Source organism: Bactrocera latifrons, unplaced genomic scaffold (genome assembly GCF_001853355.1).
Source record: "Bactrocera latifrons isolate USDA-ARS-PBARC rearing strain unplaced genomic scaffold, ASM185335v1 scaffold_100, whole genome shotgun sequence".
NCBI classification, from domain to species: domain Eukaryota; kingdom Metazoa; phylum Arthropoda; class Insecta; order Diptera; family Tephritidae; genus Bactrocera; species Bactrocera latifrons.
Genome location: NW_017534409.1, coordinates 721,640 through 733,759, shown reverse-complemented (window position 1 = coordinate 733,759; position 12,120 = coordinate 721,640). Strand labels below are relative to the sequence as shown.

The 12,120-nt window shown below is 34.6% G+C and overlaps 1 protein-coding gene across 7 annotated transcripts in view; it reads left to right on the top strand.

Annotated features, from left to right (window-relative positions):
- The window catches only part of LOC108967469 (chromosomal serine/threonine-protein kinase JIL-1), a 40,365-nt gene extending 29,170 nt beyond the window's left edge, over window positions 1–11,195 (top strand). For all 7 annotated transcript variants that reach the window (XM_018930961.1, XM_018930953.1, XM_018930931.1 and 4 more), the window contains 6 exons: window positions 6,670–6,754; window positions 6,828–7,100; window positions 7,165–7,404; window positions 7,610–7,911; window positions 7,977–8,422; window positions 8,519–11,195. In XM_018930961.1, coding sequence (XP_018786506.1) covers window positions 6,670–6,754; window positions 6,828–7,100; window positions 7,165–7,404; window positions 7,610–7,911; window positions 7,977–8,422; window positions 8,519–10,667 — 3,495 coding nt within the window. In that variant the 3' untranslated portion in view covers window positions 10,668–11,195. The remainder of the gene's footprint in view (window positions 1–6,669; window positions 6,755–6,827; window positions 7,101–7,164; window positions 7,405–7,609; window positions 7,912–7,976; window positions 8,423–8,518) is intronic.
- Window positions 11,196–12,120: the final 925 nt, after the last annotated feature.

Sequence of the window (12,120 nt, the reverse complement as noted above, 5' to 3'; positions counted from 1 at the left end):
TTTGTTATTATTTTTATCACAGAGCCCCTAAGTGTAGTATGTTCAAGCGCATTTGCTCCGATATCAGCTGATTTGTTCTTTTTCCGATTGTCGCGTTCCACTTACACAGTAACCCAGATTTGTAGTGCTCTGTTGGCCTGCACACCGGCAATTTGCCGGGAATTTCTTTAATACCAATGCAATGCAACACTACCACTTACCGGCAAATATTTACAGATGGCTTTCCGCATAACCTCCCGCACTGCTTTTAACCACTTGTGAATTCTTGCGCCAACAAATATTGGATATATGTGTGTGTGCATGCGACTACTATACTTATGTAATTATGTAAATCCACCATGAATATACATATATACATACTCACATATTTTTCTTACTACAACCGATAAAGCGACGAGTATCTTGACTTCGATTTTATTTTCGCAATTCAGTTGCCTACGTGTTATTTGTTTGTACACCGATAAGTATGTTTGCGTATATGTAGCTGTGCTTTTTTATTCCACCGTTCCTCAGACTATAATTCATGCAATAATTATAGATGTATATGTATATACATATATACATATATAAACACATGCACAGTCATATACTATATAGTACATAGTTGCAAATATAAGTGCATACTTCAGTCTGTATTATTTTTAATGAGCGTCGGAGAGTATGAGTACTTGCTTACACTGAGGAACCTAGTAAAGATGTGCAAATTGATTTCATGAGTATTTGGGTGTCTAGCTGTCAAATAATTTCTTTGTAACTTCGTCAAGTTTTTGCATTTATAAAATAGAATAGATGACTTTTTCGGAAGACCTTTGCTTTTAACCACCTCCAAAAAATTATTTTAATAGAATGCTTTCTTGAGTTATAAGCATTATGATTTAACACTGCCAACCCAGGAGAGAATATTATAGAAAACTGAAATAAATTGGAGATTTTTGCAATGGAAAAAATAATTGAACAACGAGTTTGCTTGAAATTTTGTGCTTCCAATGGGCTCAGGGATACGGAATCGTTAAAAATGTTGGAGAAACATTTAAAACGTGAAAACATCCATTAACCTCTATTAATGACGATAAAATTAGAAAGTTTAAGGAAAAAGTGGTTGTAAACCGTTGTATTGGCAGCAGAGAGATAGTAGACGAGCTCAATCACCTCTTTTGGGGTGGGGTTAATGGGTTTCCTCGGGTAAAAAATGAAGTATTTTATTAGAACTTTTTATTGTTACCAAAATATATTATTAATAAAGAATTTCTGAAATTTTTGGGAAAAAATATTTTAAATTCGGCCAATGCGACGCCATTTCTGGGGAACCCTCTGAAAAAATTAGGTGTTTTACCTTACCTTAACTTAGAACTTGGACGAAGGAAACAAAAGCGAAAATTGGATTTTTGGCAGACATTTTTACAAAAAGTGAAAACTGCGCAACATCTTTTTTTTCAAATAATTGTAATCGAAAAATAAATACTTCGTAACTTCCTGTGTAAAATTTCATGAATATCGGTTGGGTAGTTCTCGAGAAATCTTGCCAACCGACTTCAAAAACATTAGTTTCAAGAAGAACGCGTTTAAAGACGACGCACTTAGCCTAGAGCACATCAGATCTTAAAACAATATTGTAGAGGTGTTGCAAAAATTTAATTAATAATAAATCTTAAATAATTTAAATGACTTATAATTTCAATGTACTTTTTATACATTGATACATTACATTACATTACATTAATTATACATTGATACATATGTATAGTATATATGTACATATGACAAAAATCATACAAAGTAATAACTCAAACCTTTATAGAAATCACTAAAAAGCAAGACAAATTTATGAGTGCATATGCATTAGAGTACCCTCACATAAGCATTGCAGTTCAAGTAAAAGTGAAATGCAAACCGCGCATCCATAAATGAAACTGCGGAGAGTTAGAAAATCAAAGAAAGCTTAGCATTTGTGGTTATATACCGCTATTCGTACATAAAACAGATTCACTTTCACTTCGTTTGATGCTTTACCTTCGGAATCCTCGTATTACCAGGTTGCGCTTGAGTTAGATACTTGCATGTGTGTGCATGTAAATTGTTCGTGTTGGCAACGTGTTTTTCGGCTGGCACTTTGGTTGCTTGGAGTTGTGGTTGCTGGCTAAACAAGTGACACACATACAAACTCCCTCACTGGGTTGTGCTTTTGCAGAAATTTTGCTTCAGTGATTTGTTTTCATTTTTTATTTAGAAACATAATGTGCGTGTATAGGTGTTGATAGACAGATATGCTATAGATATTGCGTAGATATCGGAATAGTTTTTACATATTCAAAAGTGGTGTACTACATACATACATATTTATTGTGCGCTTTTTTTGATTTTGTCCTAGTTTATGAAGTTTTCAGCGCTAAAAACTAAGAGTCAGAAATATTTAAGATTAAGATTTCATATATGTATGAACATTTGATTTGCAAATATTATTTCTTAACATTTCTTGTTTTTAGGTTAACACCTATTATTTAAGTGGTGCTCAATAGCTTCGATATCTCCTTTGCATTAAAAACCGTCTATTACCAATTGAAATCAAATTAACAAAGACCTGCTGATCTAGCTAATGAAGAGATGTTCACATTTTAAATCTTGTACTTCAGGAATTTTAATGGAGACACAATCCTGTCATGTTCGTAAAGACAAATCCTGATTTTTTTTTTGCGTGACCCCTGCGATATTGTTTGAATTCGATTAAACGGGTGATAATACTGAGAAGATTTGAATTTCATTCAAAAATAATCGGTTTCTTTGAAAATATTAGTATTCGGATTCCATAGCCTCTTTACATAAATTTTTATATCCTAAACAGTGTATACTAATACCCTATTAGGTATACACTATAAGCAGGTATAGGTTCTCAATTTTCGAGATACCAAACCAAAATTTTGCATATGTTCTTTCCTCCCCAAGAAGCTGCTGATTTGTCGGAATCGCCGATATTGCTTCACTATAGCATGTAATTAGCTGTCAAACAAACTAAACTAAAACGTTTTTTCTTGTTTTAGTTTCAAGTAGTTCGAAAAATCCCCTTTCAACGACAAGTTGTCAGCTCACACATTACCTCATCCATAAGTAAATACATATGCATATGTATGTACATATGCTTATGCTTTGTATGCACAATCATCCAAAAAGGGGATTCCCAATTTTATAAATAACTGCTTGGTAATTTATCACTCAACTTTCACTGAATAAATAATGCTCATCTTTCTTTCGCATACAGTTTGCTGGAAAATAATACATATATACCTATGGTTATGCACCAGAAGTCTTATTAAAATTCTTACACATATTTATGGGTTTGATTGCTTTATTATTACATATAAACAATAAAAAATAAATTGAAAGCGCACGCTAATAAGCATGCGTTGCTGACATTGCATATAGTATACATATATGTTTTTCGAGAATTGCAAACAAGTCCTTGTAAATGTTGAATTCACATTGAAGCTAAAAATAATCCAAGTATGCAACAACAACAATGTCCAAATATATAAGCCCCAATAGCAGTAGCTGTTAAATTAAATGCTGAGTCGGCCGAGCCACACGAATCTGAAGTAACAACGTTTACCTTATACTATGTACACAAGTACCTTATATACTTACTCATATATACATATACACATGTGTATGTATATATCTACGTAGAATTGCAGCGCTTGCACCGTGTCGTTGGCCATCGGCTCCAAATATAAAAATTGTTTTTTCTTTATTGCAACGCGACAGAGCTATTGATAAATAATAAAAATAAATACTAAATATGCGGGCATGCACACTTGTATACAAATATGTTTTTTTGCTACAGCTACCTGTTGTGATTAATAGTTTAGCCGTGTCATCGGCAGCTCAATAGATTTTCACTGCAGTCATCGCACTATATTATGTATTAGCTCTTCTCACTCGGGAATCTTTGTGCACGATGAGACGTACATATGTATATACTACATACATATGTATTTACATATGCATGCACGTGACGAATGTTAAAATCACAAATCAAAGCGACTTGTGTTGATGGAAATAACCAAGGTGTTCAGAATTTCATAATAATTCAAACGATACGTCTTATTTGCACAAAAATACACCTATTGACACATTATTAGGCACTATATTGACATCAATACATTCTCCACTGTACTGTCAGCATTTTGTGAGATTCTGTTTCATGAATTTGAATTTGTTGTTGCTTAAGCGATTATTCTAAGCTAGAGTTTAGAACACAAAGACATTTAAAATATTCATTAAAAATATTGGTATGTTATTTTTAAGTGTATAAACCCTATGGAACGAAATATGTAAACAAAAAATGTACCAAAAAATAATATAATAAATTTTTTAAGAGGGCGAAGTATTCCTCATCTATTACTCATAATTTATTACCTTTTGAAGGGCTTATCTGTATGTAGCCGATATGCATACGGAAATCACGCCTTATAATCTACAAAAGAATTCAATGTGTTCAGTAAAAAGTTGAAAAGATTCCTTGAATACACTTATAGTATACAGACAATCAAATAGTCGTACTATTATGTCAATTCCAGCAATCTCTTTGAAAGAGATAAGAAGGCTGAATTTTAAATTAAAAGCATAAGTATACGAATAAGTGGGCATAAAAAGATGGAAGTGAAAGTAAAGCACGAATTCAGCAAAATGGAAAGCAGAACAAATTGAAAATACAACATCTTTCCCACTTTATTGCCAAACTACATACGCTGTGCTAACGTACTCAATATACTATGATATTTATTAGTGTAAATTTGTATATTTAATTGAATGCATGCAAGTGCATATGTGTAAATTTTTGTACACAAACATATGTACATACTAAGGTTGGAAAAGCTTCTCGATATAAAATGGGGCATATCGAAATCAGCTGAATGCACAAAATATACTGATATTGGCTACGATTGTGCTTTTTGTCATTTTTAAGTCATAGAACATATTCTTACTGCTCACTTATTTTTTGAAAATAAGTAACTGAAGTTTTTCGGGGCTTAAGGGGCCCCGTCGTCTCGTAACTGTGCTATATTCACACCAAACTCTCTTTTTCTGGCGAGTTGTATATTTTGAACTGGAAATTTTTTCCTTTCGATTTCGAATATTGTGTACGTTACCATAAATGCATATTAATAGTTTTTTCTTCAATCATTTTCTTGCCCACCGTGCGTTGTTGTTAATTGCAACGTCGGTCGTGTTGTTGTTGTTGTGCTTTTGTTATGCTTTCGTTGGCATCGTTCATAACAAAACGCACGTACACCGATCCTAAATACATACATACATATACATATATACATATGTACTCAATATATAAAAACGCACACATAATATATAGAGAATATGCATGCTTTTATGCGCATGGAAAAAGAATAAGCGTGCGTGAATAGAATATTTAGAAATGCAGCCGACGTTGTGGACGATTGGTTACCAATACGAAAACGAAATATTCTTCTGAATATTTTAGAGGTTTATTAACACAGCTGAGATGCACCATATGTGTTTGTATTTACACATGTCGAGATGAATGTATATTAGTATATTACATATACATATATAAATCATGCAACGTGATACTGAAGAGTCAAAAGCACGTCGCAAAATAAATACGGTTACTTATGTGCATATCATGCAGAGCAATCTGCAGGTGGTAAATTAGTGAACTATTTCATTTGGAACAGTAACTGGTTTGCAACTAATCATTGAAAGAAACGCGAATGATATTGATATTGAATGTGGTTATACAAAGGCTAAAATAGGTTTCCTGGTGTAAAAAAACAGCCTTTTTTCAAAAATTGATTTCTCTTAAAAAATTAAATATTTTATTGGAATTTTTTATTGTTACAAAAAAACACTATTATCAAAGAAATTCTGAAATTTTTGGAAATAAATATTTTATGCTCGGCCATTGCGACGCCATTTCCGGTTACCCCTCGGAAAAAAAATTCGCCCGCGTTGGCAGGATAACTTCTTATAGGATCATCTAAAGTAAAAAAGTACGTGTTTGTAATCGAAAAAAAAAATCTTTCGTCTAAGTCTTTAAGAATTGGAATTGTAAAATTTCATGACAATCGGTTGAGTAGTTCTCGAGAAATCTTACCATTCGAGAAAAAGTGTTCTCAAGGTTGTATATCCGAAACTATTACTCGGATCATCTTGGAAATTTAAGACAATATTTAATAAGCCAAAATTAGAATTTAATAAGCCAATAAAAATCGATATTTTAAACCCATGTAATCCCTTAAGAGGCACACCAAATATGACAGTCTAAAAGAAGAAGCTTACACCCGATCTTCGGCGCGGCGGTGAAAGCAGGTCCTTCATTGCTGCAATGATTTCGGCATTATCCGTAAATAAAACAAAAATTCAATTCTCTGCTAGAAGATAGTATGCTTAAAATGACTAGCGATCTGCGGTTTAGAGGTTTACCCAAATTTGGTAGTTTTCGCTTGCAAAACAAAAAAACTCGTAGTACATTGTATGGATAACTATATGCAGAAGGTTCAGGAAATTTTATGGTTATCGGATCATTTGACTCTGACATTTTTGTAGGCTTTTTAAAATTTTATATTTATTAAGCAGCTTCGTTTATTGGATCATATATGATAAAAATAATACATTTCAATATATTTTGAATATTTGCAGGTTCTCGAGGCTATACAACAAAGTCCATTCCTAGTTGGCATGCATTATGCATTCCAAACGGATTCGAAATTATATTTAATTTTGGGTAAGCTATTATAACACTTGCCAAGTCTTGACAAGAATATTGTCTAAATTTTATATATACTTGCACCTAATAGATTACGTCAGTGGCGGCGAACTCTTTACGCATCTCTATACGGCCGAGCATTTTTCGGTGGCAACCGTACGCATTTACATTGCCGAAGTGGTGCTTGCTTTGGAGCATCTGCACAAATTGGGTATCATATACCGTGATATAAAACTCGAAAACATTTTACTAGATGGACAGGGACACATAGTGTTGGCCGATTTTGGTTTATCAAAGATATTCGAACCCGATTCGGATCATCGTGCGCACAGCTTCTGTGGCACATTAGAATACATGGCACCAGGTACATCTACATTAAAATATTTTGTTTTTAAATAGTATTTTTTTTATAAATTTCTTCGTTGTAGAAATCATACGCGCTGGTGCTACTGGACATGATCTCGCTGCCGATTGGTGGTCTGTGGGTGTGCTCACATATGAATTGCTCACTGGCGCCTCGCCTTTTACCGTTGTCGAACAACAAAACTCTCAAGTCGACATTTCACGTCGCATACAAAAAGTCGACCCAGTGCTGCCAGCCACATTGAATGATACAGTCAAAGACTTTATACTGAAAATGCTACATAAGGATCCCAAGAAGCGTTTAGGTGAGTTTTCTACAACAAAATAAAAAACTAAAATTTAAAACATATGATTGTAAAGTATAGTAAGCGCTCAACAAGTATGACAATATGAAAAAAGTCGTATTGTGAAAACGAGCAATTTCAATTTTTAATATTTTTTTCTAAACGTCTGATTTTATTAAATTTTAATTTTTTCTAATTTGAATATAAAATAATTACATATTTTCAGGCGGTAACAGTAAAAATGCTGCCGAAATCAAAAAGCATCCCTTCTTCAAAGGTATCGATTGGGATGAGTTGAAGAGTAAAAGACGAAAAGCGCCCTTCAAGCCCAATCTAGATAGCGAAGATGACACACAAAATTTTAGCGAGGAATTTACCAAACAACCAGTGATTGATTCCCCAGCTCCGGTTCCTGTTAATACCCATAGATTGTTTCGTGGCTACTCATATGTGGCGCCGCAACACTTGAAATCGCGCAAAGCGCTACAAAAGGTCTATGACGTTGAGTATTGCAAAGATCCGTTGATGGTAAGAGCCCACATGCCTAAATTCGTACATTTCAAATTTATTCACCACGCACAATTTTTTTTTAGAATCCAACAAATAGTCCGCCCACGCTTCAATTAGGTGGCGTTTTGAGCTATGGCAGCTTCGGCAGCTGCTATACACTAACTGACACCGAAAAGCATTGTAATTACGTGGCTAAAGTGGTGTCTGAAAAATTATATCGCCCTGCCGAAGTAGATGCCTTGAGATCGTGTAATCATCGGAATATCTGTAAATATATTGATACATACCGAAATGGCTCGAATATTTGGATTGTGATGGAACATGTGGCTGGCGGTGAATTGCAAAAGTTGGTACATGCGTCTGGCGGTCTCTCTGAGTCACAATGCTGTGATATTTTCCTACAAATTTGTGATGCTGTGCAATATTTGCACTCGAAGAATTTCATACATGGCGATATAAAACCGGAAAATATATTATTTACCGATACGCAAATGAGACGTATCAAATTGGTCGATTTCGGCTCTGCCAGGTGAGTTTACTAAGCCATTTTTAATAATTTTTATGAAGCTACATCCTTACGCATTTTTGTTGATGTTAACTAACCAATAATTTATGTTTGTTTCAGCTACAACTCCAAGGCCGACACTTGGCAAGATGTGCCCCGTTATACACTCGACTATGCACCGCCAGAAAGTCTTGCAGATCCACAATGCACAACGTACTCCAAAGCCTATGACGTGTGGTGTCTCGGCGCAACACTATACGCCATGTATATGGGCCATCCTCCGTTCAGGCGCAGTCAGAATGAGCAAATTCATGACCGTGTCGTGAGGCAGCGTATAATGGATGGTGAAATGCAAACTAAATCGTCGCGTTGGAAGAATGCCAAACTTGCAATGAGGCAACTAATTGTAGATTTCTGTTTGCAACGGGAATCCGTGAAGCGTGCGTCTATCGAAGGATTGCTGGGACATCAGTTTTTGTTCGCGAAATTCGATGAATTACAAAAGGTGCTGTGCCGCTTGAATCGCCAACGATCAGAAGAAGTTGAACACTCTGCTGATGAGGAGGATGATGCTGAGGAAGTGGTTGCCACAGAAAGAGATGAGGATGTGGCGGTAGCCGAGCTGACGGAAGAATGCGCCGTCGTGACGAATGTAGATGAACTCGTAGACTATGATATGAGCGTAGATGGTGCTGATGCAAATGTTGTGTATGAAAATGTGGAGGGTGTTAGTGCTGAACGAAATGAAATGGTTGAGACGGAGAAGGAAGTAGCAGGCGAAATAGGAGAACAGCAACCAGCGGTGCTGGAAGCCGATGAACTAGACAACTATAATGAATGGCAGCAACAGCAGGCACAACAACAAGCCAACTCATCGCACGAATCCGATACACAATCGACACACAACCGTCTCGAGTCTGAAGGCGACACAACCAGCGGCCTCGGACGCAGTAAATCCTCTGACCACACACTGATCGAACGCCAAACATTAAGTGTAAATAGTTTGAATGGACTAGAAGCAAGTGGAGAACCAATTGAGAGCGGTGAACTCATTGAACTTGAGTGTGTTACTAGCGAAAAGACTGTAAGCGCCGACGAACTGAACGATAGCATGATAGAGGATGAAGTGGAAGTGAATGGATTTGCTGGTTTCGATGAGGACGAAATTATTGAACGTAAAATGAACTATATTGATATACTATTAGCACAGATTGAGCAAAATAAAATTGCTGCAGTTGATATTGACGAGGATCAATCAACAGAAAATGTGGCAGCACCAATGAAGACTGAACCAGTCCTTGAAAAGACAAAAGGAGATATAAGTGCAATTAAGAAGAACGCTGGTACTAAAGCTAAGAAAGCGTTTAGTGAACTGAAAACTAATTATATGGCTAACGAAACCAATAAGACGAATAATAATGAAATCGGCAAAACGTTGGAGACAAATGAACAAACACAAGATCTACGTACGAATAATACAATAAAGCAGCGAAATGTAAAACAATTGCGTACGCGTAAGCAATTGGCAAATAAGAAAACTAAGACTGGCGCTATGAGTAAAGAAGCAGCATTGGACACAGTAAAACAGGAAAGTGAGTTAGAATTAATGCCAAACACTGACGTTGCAGAAGAGAATATGCGTGCTGAAAAAGACAGTATAAGTAGCAAACCTGAGTTGACATTAGCAGCCGAATCGAAAACCATACGATCACGCCGCAACCGACGTAGTATACGCATGCCCACATACGATGATGAAAACAACTGGCTCGGTGTGTCAACGCAAATGCGTGCGAAATATGCACAACGCTTCAAAGCACGTTATCGCTTTTTCACGCTTTTGCTATTTAGCACACAAAATGCATTACGCTATTTCAAAATCGAACGTCGCTACTATGAATATCAAACACCACAGGCGAGTGAAGCTCAGGAACAAGAAGAGGACACGGCAAACGCTAATAATACACATACACATGACATAAAAAGGGAAAACAATGAAGGCGAAGAAAATGATAGGCGTGCCAATATCAGTGCGGACACTAAGGAAATGCTTCCAAAGCAACAAAATGGCGAAATCATTACACCCATATCAAAAGCAACCTTCAAGGCCATGACTAATACGGAAAGACAGGCGCGACATAAACACAGCCAAAGTGGGAGTCTGAATGCCAAGCATGAAAGTAACATTAAGGATGTTGTACCGTCGACAGCGGTGCATTTAGTACCGGTTGGCACGCTACGAACGTTGCGTCAACGTCACGTATATAAATGATTGGCGCATCTTTTGCGCATTATGGTGGAACTAGAATTCATAGTGGGCTATAGATGTGGTGAAAATTACTACATATTTACTTTTCACATCTTTATAAGTTATTTTTGTAAATTCAGTTATGCTTTCATTTAAAAGCCAGCGGGAATAATAGGCTATTGCTGCTTTGCGTGTAACGAAGAAGAGTACATATTAAATGCGTTAAGGACTGTTTTTCTTTTATAAAAGCTCTATAAACATAAGTATTATGCAAACGTCATTTAAAATGGTTACACGCGTTTTTGTTTATATTTTATTTAACCAGTGGCATTTGAGTTTTTTTTTTTTTTAATTAAAAAATTATCTTCAAGTTTAAACAAGTTATGAAAATTTATAACAGTTAATTAATAAGTTGTATTGCTGAGAATTTAATTGTTAATTAGTTATGCGTTCACCACATTTAGACCAAGGTTGGGAATTTTTCAATTCAAAAATATATTTTTGGATCAAAAATTAGAACTTTTATTTTTAATCCCAAAATTTAAAATTTAATTTTTTAATTTAATAGTAAAAATTGAAAACTTAGCTTTTGTCAATTTGGTATTTGAGGTTAAAAATAAAATTTTAATCCGGTTCAACTGAGTGTAGTGTTTGGAAGTAAAAAATCAGGTATAAATATAAAACCACAAAACAAACTACACAAATTTCAATTATAAATTCGACTATTCGATTGTTTTATTTTTTTTTTTTTTTATTTATTTACCAGTTTTTTCTCCTCAACGCATTTAAGTACTGTTCTTATTACACGCTAGTGTTTACTTTTTATGTATGTATAAACTAACTCATAATATTTTACTGCAAGTACTAAAACGGTAATTAGTATTTAATATAATGAAAATAGCGTTGAAAGCTTATTGTACCTATAGTTCAATTTAAACGATATTTAAAGATGTGAGCAATAAATATAATAATAAAATAATTGAAATATACCGAAAAATCGTGAAAAAACAAAAGTTATGATAATGACTGCTTTTAAATAAATAAGGAACAAATGCATAATTTTTTTTAGTAATAGTTAATTGAGATGAATGGGTTTATAGAAATTTGTATCTCAATGAAATATTTGCACGAGACCAAAAATAAAAAGCGAAAACAGAATGAAGTTATAAATATGCATATAAAAACAAAAAAATAAACAGCTGAAATGGAATGGCGCCAGGATAGCCAACAAAAAAGCAACAAAAATCTATTTGTTTACTATAAATTCCATTAATGTTTAAAACACAAGCAATGGTATACAATTTTCTCCTAATTTTAGTAATATACGTGGTATATATACATAAATGAAACATAAAACAAAAAAAAAACATAACATTTTAGCAAAACCAAACAGTTTTACGTGTCTACAACACAAAAAACACTAAACAAAGCAAACGGAATAGACACGCATAATTATATGCGTAATATTAGTTTGTAT